The sequence below is a fragment of the Sinohyriopsis cumingii genome, unplaced genomic scaffold (assembly GCF_028554795.1).
Source record: "Sinohyriopsis cumingii isolate HCF-2022 unplaced genomic scaffold, ASM2855479v2 utg000663l, whole genome shotgun sequence".
Lineage (NCBI taxonomy): Eukaryota > Metazoa > Mollusca > Bivalvia > Unionida > Unionidae > Sinohyriopsis > Sinohyriopsis cumingii.
The window spans coordinates 454,242-466,417 of record NW_028315922.1 but is presented as its reverse complement, the minus strand read 5'-3'; the positions used below and the strand labels follow the sequence as shown (position 1 = coordinate 466,417).

The 12,176-nt window shown below is 34.4% G+C and overlaps 1 protein-coding gene across 3 annotated transcripts in view; it reads left to right on the top strand.

Moving 5' to 3' along the window:
* LOC149773325 (uncharacterized) overlaps nucleotides 1-12,176 on the top strand; it is a 158,745-nt gene that overhangs the window by 47,489 nt on the left and 99,080 nt on the right. For all 3 annotated transcript variants that reach the window (XR_016417384.1, XM_089946448.1, XM_089946449.1), the window contains exons 11-13: nucleotides 4,046-4,235; nucleotides 5,289-5,423; nucleotides 7,683-7,829. Coding sequence is in view for 2 of the 3 variants with exons in the window: in XM_089946448.1 (XP_089802574.1) it covers nucleotides 4,046-4,235; nucleotides 5,289-5,423; nucleotides 7,683-7,829 (472 nt within the window). In the remaining variant the exon portion in view is untranslated. The remainder of the gene's footprint in view (nucleotides 1-4,045; nucleotides 4,236-5,288; nucleotides 5,424-7,682; nucleotides 7,830-12,176) is intronic.

Sequence of the window (12,176 nt, the reverse complement as noted above, 5' to 3'; positions counted from 1 at the left end):
CTCTGAATGCATGTAATGGCTTGGTGATCATGGTGATTAATGTGATATTAATGATGCTCTCTGAATGCAAGCAATTACTTGATGATCACCACATTAATTATGCTCTCTGAATGCATATAATGGCTTGGTGATCATGGTGATTAATGTGGTATTAATAATGCTCTCTGAATGCATGTAATGGCTTGGTGATCTTCGTGATTAATGTGATATTAATGATGCTCTCTGAATGCAAGCAATTGCTTGATGATCACCACATTAATGATGCTCTCTGAATGCATGTAATGGCTTGGTGATCATGGTGATTAATTTGGTATTAATGATGTTCTCTGAATGCATGTAATGGCTTGGTGATCATGGTGATTAATGTGGTATTACTGATGCTCTCTAAATGCAAGCAATTGCTTGGTGATCACCACATTAATGATGCTCTCTGAATGCATGTAATGGCTTGGTGATCATGGTGATTAATGTGATATTAATGATGCTCTCTGAATGCAAGCAGTTGCTTGATGATCACCACATTAATGATGCTCTCTGAATGCATATAATGACTTGGTGATCATGGTGATTAATGTGGTATTAATGATGCTCTCTGAATGCATGTACTTGCTTGATGATCACCACATTAATGATGCTCTATGAATGCATGTAATGGCTTGGTGATCATGGTGATTAATGTGGTATTAATGATGCTCTCTGAATGCATATAATGGCTTGGTGATCATGGTGATTAATGTGGTATTAATGATGCTCTCTGAATGCATGTAATGGCTTGGTGATCATGGTGATTAATGTGATATTAATGATGCTCTCTGAATGCAAGCAATTGCTTGATGATCACCACATTAATGATGTTCTCTGAATGCATGTAATGGCTTGGTGATCATGGTGATTCATGTGGTATTAATGATGCTCTCTGAATGTATGTAATGGCTTGGTGATCATGGTGATTAATGTGGTATTAATGATGCTCTCTGAATGCATATAATGGCTTGGTGATCATGGTGATTAATTTGATATTAATGATGTTCTCTGAATGCATGTAATGGCTTGGTGATCATGGTGATTGATGTGATATTAATGATGCTCTCTGAATGCAAGCAATTGCTTGATGATCACCACATTAATGATGCTCTCTGAATGCATGTAATGGCTTGGTGATCATGGTGATTCATTTGGTATTAATGATGTTCTCTGAATGCATGTAATGGCTTGGTGATCATGGTGATTATTGTGATATTAATGATGCTCTCTGAATGCATGTAATGGCTTGATGATCACCACATTAATGATGCTCTATGAATTCATGTAATGGCTTGGTGATCATGGTGATTAATGTGGTATTAATGATGCTCTCTGAATGCATGTACTGGCTTAGTGATCATGGTGATTAATGTGATATTAATGATGCTCTCTGAATGCAAGCAATTGCTTGATGATCACCACATTAATGATGCTCTCTGAATGCATGTAATGGCTTGGTGATCATGGTGATTCATTTGGTATTAATGATGTTTTCTGAATGCATGTAATGGCTTGGTGATCATAGTGATTAATGTGATATTAATGATGCTCTCTGAATGCAAGCAATTGCTTGATGATCACCACATTAATGATGCTCTCTGAATACATGTAATGGCTTGGTGATCATGGTGATTAATATGGTATTAATGATGCTCTCTGAATGCAAGCAATTGCTTGATGATCGCCACATTAATGATGCTCTCTGAATGCATGTAATGGCTTGGTGATCATGGTGATTAATGTGGAATTAATGATGCTCTCTGAATGCATGTAATGGCTTGATGATCATCACATTAATGATGCTCTTTGAATGCATGTAATGGTTTGGTGATCATGGTGATTAATGTGGTATTAATTATGCTTTCTGAATGCATGTAATGGCTTGGTGACCATGGTGATTAATGTGATATTAATGATGCTCTCTGAATGCAAGCAATTGCTTGATGATCACCACATTAATGATGCTGTCTGAATGCATGTAATGGCTTGGTGATCATGGTGATTAATTTGGTATTAATGATGTTCTCTGAATGCATGTAATGGCTTGATGATCATGGTGATTAATGTGGTATTAATGATGCTCTCTGAATGCAAGCAATTGCTTGATGATCACCATATTAATGATGCTGTCTGAATGCATGTAATGGCTTGGTGATCATGGTGATTAATTTGGTATTAATGATGTTCTCTGAATGCATGTAATGGCTTGGTGATCATGGTGATTTATGCGGTATTAATGATGCTCTCTGAATGCAAGCAATTGCTTGATGATCACCATATTAATGATGCTTTCTGAATGCATGTAATGGCTTGATGATCACCACATTAATGATGCTCTCTGAATGTATGTAATGGCTTGGTGATCATGGTGATTAATGTGGTATTAATGATGCTCTCTGAATGCATGTAATGGCTTGGTGATCATGGTGATTAATGTGGTATTAATGATGCTGTCTGAATGCATGTAATGGCTTGGTGATCATGGTGATTAATGTGGTATTAATGATGCTCTCTGAATGCATGTAATGGCTTGGTGATCATGGTGATTAATATGATATTAATGATGCACTCTGAATTTATGTAATGGCTTGGTGATCACAACATGAATGATGCTCTCTGAATGCATTTATTAGCTTGTTGATCACCACATTAATGATGCTTTCTGAATGCATGTAATGGCTTGGTGATCACCACATTAATGATGCTCTCTGAATGCATATAATGGCTTGATGATCACTACATTAATGATGCTCTCTGAATGCATGTAATGGCTAGGTGATCACTACATTAATGATGCTCTCTGAATGCATTTAATAGCTTGATGATCACAACATAGAGATGCCTTTTTGTCTGTTTTGCTACATTCTTATAACAGATACTAAACTTATTTTTGTTTGACATCACCTATGAAGACATGAATTGTTCACTCAGATGGAGAAAACTTGAAAACCTGACCAGGAAATCACAACACTCTTGAGCCTGAGATTTTGTTTTGACCAATTAAAATAAGCTTTCTTTTATTTTGACCAATCACAAATAATCTTTCTTATATTCTTTTAAGCATGAATGGTACCCAGGATGGTTGTTTAAAATATATGTAAGGGTAATCTGATTACTCAGAGTTGTTCCATTTAAACATAAATGGCACCCAGGTAAGGCATTTTTGTAAAAATATATGCCAGTTTACTTTGATTTTACAGAGTTCATATTAAAATGATAGGTAATTTCTAAATTGCATCTATGGGTGAATACCCCACTTTAAAAGTGCTTTCCTTGGGTCCCATGGATGCTTTTATAAAAAAAGAAAATAACAGAGCTCATATAAAAATGATATAGAATTCTGAAATGCATATATACTGACTACTCCACATTAAAAGTGCCTTCCTTGGGTCAGAAGTATGTTTTGCTGGAACAGCCTTAATAGTCTTTTAAGAAATCTTTACCATTTGGGGTATTGTATAAATGCAGTTGTCAAAGTCTAGACTGTTGATTGAAACCATATTAATCCAGACTTTATTTGTCAGACTGTCTCACTATCTCGACAATAAAACTTCATAATTTATTATTTGAAGTGAATCATTAATCCAAATTTAGGGGCCCCGAGTGGCCGTGTGCTCTTCGTTACGGATCACTGCCATCTCACCTCGGTCTGCATGGGTTCGAGTCTTGGATTCGGCCAATGTTGGTACATGAGAAAGCTTGACAGTAGCTTCTCGTGGGTCAGTGGTTCTTTCTGGGGTTTTCCCGGGTTCTTCCTCCATCATTAATACTGGCTGCCATGTATAGCCTATCGTGTGCTGAAAAATGGCGTTAAACCCAGCAACAACAACAACAATTAATCCAAATTTTGTCTTTGGTTTGTAAGAAAGTAGTGGCAGTATATGAATTTCACTGTATATCAAACATTCAGATTGTTAAGAGCTCATTTGAATGAAAGTTGCACATTATGGTTGAAATTAATTTTATGTATGACTTTCCAGTGTTTGTCAAAGACCAATTGTATCTACCTTTCTTTGAGCAGGGCCTATCCAATCTGCATGCATTCCAAGAGCAGGTAAAGAGCATGCCACTATTGCTTCCCAAAGTGGAACCCACAGTGACCACAGCTGATGATGGTTCACAGTATCTTAATAAAATTGTGACTTCTTCATCACTAACTACTGGTATTGCTGGCTCTGATTCCTTGCCTATTGATTGCAGCACTGGCACAAGTGAGTAGATGATAATTTATGTTTCTTTGCTTCGCATTCTTGAAAATGTCTAACATTTTGTGGTTTTCATTTTGAAATCTTGAAGTCTGTGATGGTACATTTGTTGAGTGATCACAAAAACAAATTATAGTATGCACCAAGTGGATATTAATCCTAAACTAAGTACTGTGCAATAGCCTATTTTAGCAATGTAGAGGTCTTAAATTAAGATTGCACAAATAAATCTTGTACAAATGTACTAATCATTGGAATAAATGTGCAAAAGTTTTTATAATTTTATGAAACTTTGAAATAAAAAATATAATGAAGACCTTACGAGTCCCTGTGCATGTCCAGCAACAATTTCAACCATGCATTAGCCAGCCAAACACACAACAGAAAGGGCAAATAAAGTGACATAATCAAATTATATGATTTGTTCTTGATATTTTCCTTGTGCTGAATTGTATACAAGTCATTTTAACCAATCCCCAATGGATTGTTTTGTATCAGAAAATAACTAGTGTCTAAATACAAGATAGATTTTATTAGGTTTAAAAAAAATCTGTTCGCATCCAAATTGAAACCATCCTATATCAGCAATGTCTCAAATATAACATACAAAACTTTAAAAGGCAGCTTTAGATAAAATAGCTTAAATTTACATGAACAAAAAACAGTTAGCTATATGGTGTTTGGAGCATATGTCAGTGTACTGTAAATAAATACTCTAGAATATAGCAACAAAGTTAATTTACCTTAATTGCATTAATGTTTGAACTGGATCATTATACAACATGCCTATTGCTAATTTTAAAATAATGAAGAAAATTATAAGGAATTTTATATGAAATGGCTTGCTTGAAAAATATTTAATTCTCCTCTTTGGTTTTAAAGAACCATTTATTGTGTAGCCAACATTTTTTTTTTAATCAGTTTACATTTAAGATGTATTGCCATAATTATTCTTGTCTAAAATTTCAAGTATACATCACTCTATTATCACCATGGCACTGTATGTGATAGTTGTATTTCATATAGAAAAGTTTCATATATTTTTTATATTGTTGATAGCACTGTCCTCAGAGCTGACACGTGCTGCAGAGGCTGCAGAAGCTGGTGTATCAGCTGTGTCATCCATGTCAAGTTTGTCTTCAGAAATGTCACCAGGCACATCACTATCAAATGATGAGAACTCTACAGATTCAGGTACCTATTTGGAGAGAAGTTGATTACATGTGCATTTATATTAAGTACTATTGCAAGATCTTTATGATACGATTAATTGGACAATATTGAAAAATAATTTTAAATGTACAGATAATATGTTTATCTTCCACAATTCAAAATATAGGAAATTTGTTCCCTTCAAATGATCATAGAAGCAAAAGTCAGTTTTCTTAAAATGTATCTAGAATTATGAATTGACATACATTAGATAAACAGAAACTCCTAGTAAAAGTTATTTCCCTTTGACTGCATGTGTTAGCCATAAGGACACAGACCAATAGACAATTTAATCACACAAAAGGTGAAAATTGTACAAAAGAAATGAAATGGAAATAATCTTCATTTTATGTATTATCTTTAATTGTGCTAATAGTTTTGGAAAAGGTTTAGATTTGGTTTTCATGAATGCCACAAGTTGCCAAGTGGTCTAAAGTTTCCCACCATTCCAGATATCTGCTATCTCACTTTTGTGTGGGTTTGAGTCTCAAGCTCAGCTATTGTGGGTACATGAGAAAGCTTGCCAGTAGCATCTCGTGGGATGGTGGTTATTCCAGTGGTTTTCCCAGGTTCTTCCTCCACTAGTTATACTGGTCACCATATATTGCCTATTTTGTGCTGAAAAATGGTGTTAAACCCTATACCAACAATAATAGTTTGAATGCTCTTTTCAATGTGTATTTAACATTATTTGATAATTCCTTCTTCCTTGCAAAAGAATTTGTTTAAAAACCTCCAGATGAGTGTCAACCAGATTTGGCTGAGAGCCTTTTAATTTTATGCAAATTATGCTGATGAGCTGTATCACATAAAGTGGATAGTATTGCAATTCTGCAGGAGTAGAGTTGTGGTGGGTCAGTGGATTGGGTGATGGCCAAAGGTCACAGGTTTTGAATCCTGCATAGCTCAGCATGGGTCACCTGCTGTTAATGGCTCTGGGAGCCTTATTCCCTTTGATTTGGTGGACCATTAAATACCAACCAACCAAACAAACAAATACAATTCTGAGGGCATAGGTTGCAGTTTGTAGCAGCTGTAGCATTTACTTGGTAAAATCAAGATTTAATGCACATGAATTTTGATACAAATGTATAACATAAGCAACATTTAAGACAATGTCGTATTTGATACAGTATACACAAAATATATTGATGATTTTCCACTCATGCCTTTGTCATGGTCACTTATTTACAGTCCTCTGTGTGTGTTGAGTGTAGTTAAGAATACATGCGGGTGTAATATTCTGCCTCTGGCTGTACTGCTGTCACCACATACATATTGCACTCACCTTCACAGGCATGATTGGATTGTACCTGGCCGTTTTATGAATTACACTGTATATTAAACCATATCCCGAAATAAGTCACAGAACATAGCAGCTCCATGGGTCATACATCAAAAGTTTAACACCCCACAACACTCTATAACCTAGACCTGACAGTTAGATATTACAGTGTGGAGGGGTGTAAATTAGTGACCATTGTACAGGCATGAGTGAAAATTTATCAGTGCACTTTTTGTGTTCTATATTTTATATGGTATAGCATGCATTATTATAAAAAGAAAAACCTTGAAACCAGGCTTAAAAAGCTTTTGAACAGAAGTGGACCAAATTTGACATAAATTATTTCAGCATAATGATTTATTTAACTTTGTTAAATTATTTATTTTAGATTTTTAACATTGGTCAAAGTATCTGCCATCCTTTATGATCATAATTACTGAAAATACAAATTCTTTGAAATGAGTTCTTAAAAGTTGTTCCCAGAATTTTGCAAATTTTACGAAGCATTATGGCATAAATCCTTTAAATATTTATACAAATGATGCTGATTGGCTGTCTAACATTAGCACTGTTTATGTAAATGTAAAAACTTTTAAAACAAAAATTGCACAACATAAATTTGAAGGATTTAGAAGAAAGCATTAGGGCATGATGGCCTTTCAGTTTAGCACAAGTGATGCTGTTCTGCAATCAAAAGTGGGTGAGGATGTAATTATTAGACACACCTTCAGAGTTGTTTCTTAACCAAAAATTTGTTGATTAAAAACATTATGTTGATACAGATTTCTTGGCCAGGCTGATTGTGCATTGGAACTATTAGGCCAGACATGTGCATAATCTCATGCCTAACTGTACACCTTTTTAAAAACATTTAAGTCCATGTTCTGTTTGGGAAAAAAGTGAATTATATTTTGCTAAGAAAGTATAATGATTACAAATACCAAATCTTTTAACAGCTTCTGGAGAGGGGTCTAGAAAAAATGCTATTGGAGTACAAAGTGCCAAAGTGAGTGTGACTAGTGGAGAGAATCAGCCCACCATTATTCAGATACCAGAAAATCTGCTTCCCATGTTCATGCAGAAAAAGGATCCCATAAAAATAGGTAAGCTTACAGACCTTTGTCAACTGCAACCTTATTTTGTTACAAAAATGTACTTCATTTGATGCAGCATTTCTCTGGTAACCAGTGCTGAAATCCCATTTTTAAGTCCCAGTTCACTCTTCAAATTTTTAAAAATTCTGTTCCATTTTTCTACTGTAAATCCCTTTGTTAAGACCCCTTTTTCTCTAGGTGTCTCATGTCTAAATATCATTTTTCTCTAGGTTTCTAAATATTATTTTTCTCTGGCAAGCCCATATTTATGTCATTAGAAAATTGTCCTTTTGACAGTGCATTCAAGGCCAGTCCAGATTGGCTGCCTTAGTGTGTCATTGGAAAGGCACTTAACTCCATTTCCTCAAAATGACATAAAATGACATAGTCAATAATGTGTTAAAAGTACAGTGGAACCCCGTTATAACGTGATAATTGGGGTCCCAAAAAATTGGATCATGTTAATGTGGGGTTTTACAGTATTTTACTTTTTTCAGAGAACAACTTGTTGGCACATATACGTGTATTCATGCCTAATGTATATGATGAATAGGGTATCAACACCGTTTTCTATCGTGCCATCATGGCATGCAGTTCATCCATAACGCATGTAATTCCATTGAAAAACTGCACACAGATTTACAATATTCAATAATTTTGTCCCATATTATTGTATCTGAATTCAGCGTCTATTATACAGCATGAACAGAGTATTAACACCACTTACTTGCCATCTGATATCGTATCATCAGGGCTTGTGAATATTTCGTAATACATGTAATTCCATTAAAAAAATTGCATGCATATTTAAATTATTCAATAATTTTGTCACAGATCATTATGGGCAAAATTAACAGCAAAATTAGATTAAGAAACACGAATCACGTGTATGGTTCATTACGTTCTAGGGTCTTGGACCCCGAGTGGCTGAGCGGTCTAAAGCGCTCTCCGTTACGGATCACTGCCATCTCTCCTCTGTCTGCGTGGATTCCATTCTAGGATTCGGCCAATGTGGGTGTGTGAGAAAGCTTCCCAATAGCTTCTCGTGGGTCGGATTTTCTTCCCAGGTTCTTCCTCCACCATTAATACTGGCCACCATACATAGTCTATCGTGTGCTGAAAAATGGTGTTAAACCCCACAACAACAACAGCAATGTTCCAAGGTCTATGAACGGTGTCTGTACAAATTTCGAACTGCTACATATTTCATGTACATTTATCCATTGTCAATTTCTAATAATTAATGCTTGTATGCCTATTCGTTTGAACGACTACAGCAAGAATAATTAACAATCAACACATGCTTTCAGTGTGCATATAAAGTTTACTTCAGATTTCATGAATATGAAGGAAACGTGTGAAACTACTATACTAATCATTGCACAAAGTGCAGAGAATGACTTGCATTTGTGAACTTGCTTTTCCATAATAATAAAATATTTTTATAAAAAATAGGAAAATAATAATGAGTTCATAAGCAAACACCATATACATGTAAAACCCAAGAACTAAGTGCAGTAGACCTGCAGTGGTTACGAGTCACTTTTATAAATTTTTTTTTGTAATTTGTTTTTAACTGAACGCATCTACAGTTTCATACCTTTTCAATTTCCAGCTAATATAGCGGACATTATTTACTGGTCAACTGATTGTGTCTAATAACACTGCCAAGCTCAGCAGACATCTTGGCGGCTTTTGTTTTTTGATGTTTATTCAATTGTGAGAATCTTTTATCAATGCCGTCATTGTCTGCTGCATGGTTGTGTATGCAGTTAAAGAAGACACATATGTTGGCTATTGTTTGAGCAACGATTGTATACAGAATTAATTGAAGACAATCACAAAGATGAATTGCTGGCTTTACTCATGGATCAGTAATAAGTAACATTTCTGATAATGTTTATTTTGGCATAACACTGCAAGAACCTGGTGAAATTATTAAATTTAAGAAGCTATGCCATGATTATATTATATTAAAATTCATACGCGAACTCTTCCCCAAAATGATAATAAACATTTTACACACTATTTCTCATACTTAAAAAAATAATATATTTTCTGATACAAGAAAAATACGCATACATATATTTACATTTTCAGGAACCACGCCACAATCATGTTATAATCAAATTCATATGCAGTCTCTTCCTCAAAATAATAATACATTTTGTATACACTATTTCACATACTTTGAACAAAAATATTTTTACCTGGTACGAGAAAAAAACGTACATGTATTTAAATTTCAGGAACCATACCACTATCATTTTACATTCAAATTCATACATGATCTCTTCCCCAAGATAATAATAAATTTAGTATACACTAATTCACATCTTTTGAACAAAAACTATTTTTCATGTGCGAAGGAATATACAAAATTTCGGGAACCATGCCGTGACCGTGTTATATCCAAATTCATGTTATGGTGGGGCATGTTATTGCAGGGTTGCACTCTACCATTAAAACTGACTTAAACACAGACAAAAAGTCATTACTTTTTGGAGGGTACCAATTATCATGTATTTTGTGGTTCTGGTAAATGACAAGTTTAATGCCATAATGTACATGAGTCTCATGCTCAACCAAAATTGTTTAAATTTATGATAAGTTTTCTTCTTTCCTTTTATTGTTAAGTTTCATTGCAGTCAGTTTGGGTGTGAGTGTGTCTGTCTATCTGCATTGGAGATAAATGTCAGTGTTAAAGGCTTCTAGATTAAACTCTATGGTAATGTTGCATAATTTATAGCTGAATAAAAGGTGGGATCAGCAAGGAGGAAGCTTAGCATTGAAACCATCTCAATATTGTTATGTGTAAGAGTTAACATGTTCACAAGATAACCACCATATAAAAAATCTTGCTCTATATATAATGATATGTTCATGAAAGCTGAGGAACAGAAATTTATTATGATTTAATTTGCATCCAAAGATAGTGAACTTGAAAGCTATGCACTAATGTGATTACCTGATGCTAGTAATAAATCAAAATTACTGGTCGACATTCTTTACTTCTTGAAGCACAGATATCCAATTAAAATAAGGAATTCTCAATAAAACATAATGCAGTTCAATGACATTTGCAAACATCTGAGAAATTTGAAAGCATTAAAGTTCAAGAAAATAAAATATCAATGCATGAAAAATGTGAAAGCATTCAACTTCAAGAAAGAAAAAAATCAACCCTCTATGTACCTTTTTAAAATAGAAATTACAGTGAATATTGATTGAAGCTATTTATCCATGGAAGTATACAACATAAAAATAACATTTGGATCACAAAGCCAATGTATATTGTTAGACACAGTTCCATACTGAATGGATAGACTGTTGTGAAAGAAATTATTGTCTGATTCTAATATTACTTGTTTTGTGAATAAAAAACTTTTGACTACATTTTTGTATTTTTTAATCACAAGTACTTTTGCATATTCCACAGAACACAGGAACACATTGTTATTGCTAATTATGTTTCATGCATGTAATTAACTGCCAAATAAACCTTCAGCCGATTAGTCCCACTTTCTTGAAACCCATTTTAATTTTTGTCAGACTGAAGTGATTCTTGTTTTGTGTGGAGATAATCCACATGGTGTTAATTGTTTTACTGCCATATGTTTTCAGTTGATCAGAACATTATCTGATAGTTCATCTCCTCTATCCTTCTGTTCATTTAACTGACCCATCACCTGGTTGAATACCACTTGTGAAAGCATGATTTAAGTTCATTTTTGGAGAATTTGGTGAGATATAAATCTGGGGTTATGTGCATGAGACTGGAACAAAAGTATGATCAGTATGATGCCAATTGCCTTTAAATAAAACAGCACCCTTTCCTTGTGATGAAATATCCAAGAGGACTGCCACCTTCTGTTCTCATTGTCTATGTGGCAACAAGTCACATGCAGAGCTCACATGGTATCCAAATCAGGTCAGCGGAGGACTTATTAGGATCAGGCAGGCTATCAGTTGTAGGAGATTTTACTTCAAGTTTATCTCTCTTTGACCATTTTGTCAGCGATATTGAGATCATTTAGAAATTAAAGCTCAACTTGAACAACTGTTTTTGAATTGAAAATGTAGAAGCCTTGTTTAAAAAAGTCAGTCTTGTTGTCATTTGCCTCATTGTAACACCTAATCTCTCTATGTCAAGTATGTATGTCTTGACAATGGTTTTTTGTTTATGACAACTGAAAAACCTAATTGTAGTCTAATTTTAGCTTCATTGCTTCTATACATGTGAAAAAGGATGTCAGCATCTTTATTTCAGATCCATACTTTTATGTTAAGTGATTGCAGTGGATAACTTACCTGTTCAACCTAATTACTGCAGTAGGAATTGAGTCCATATGCTCA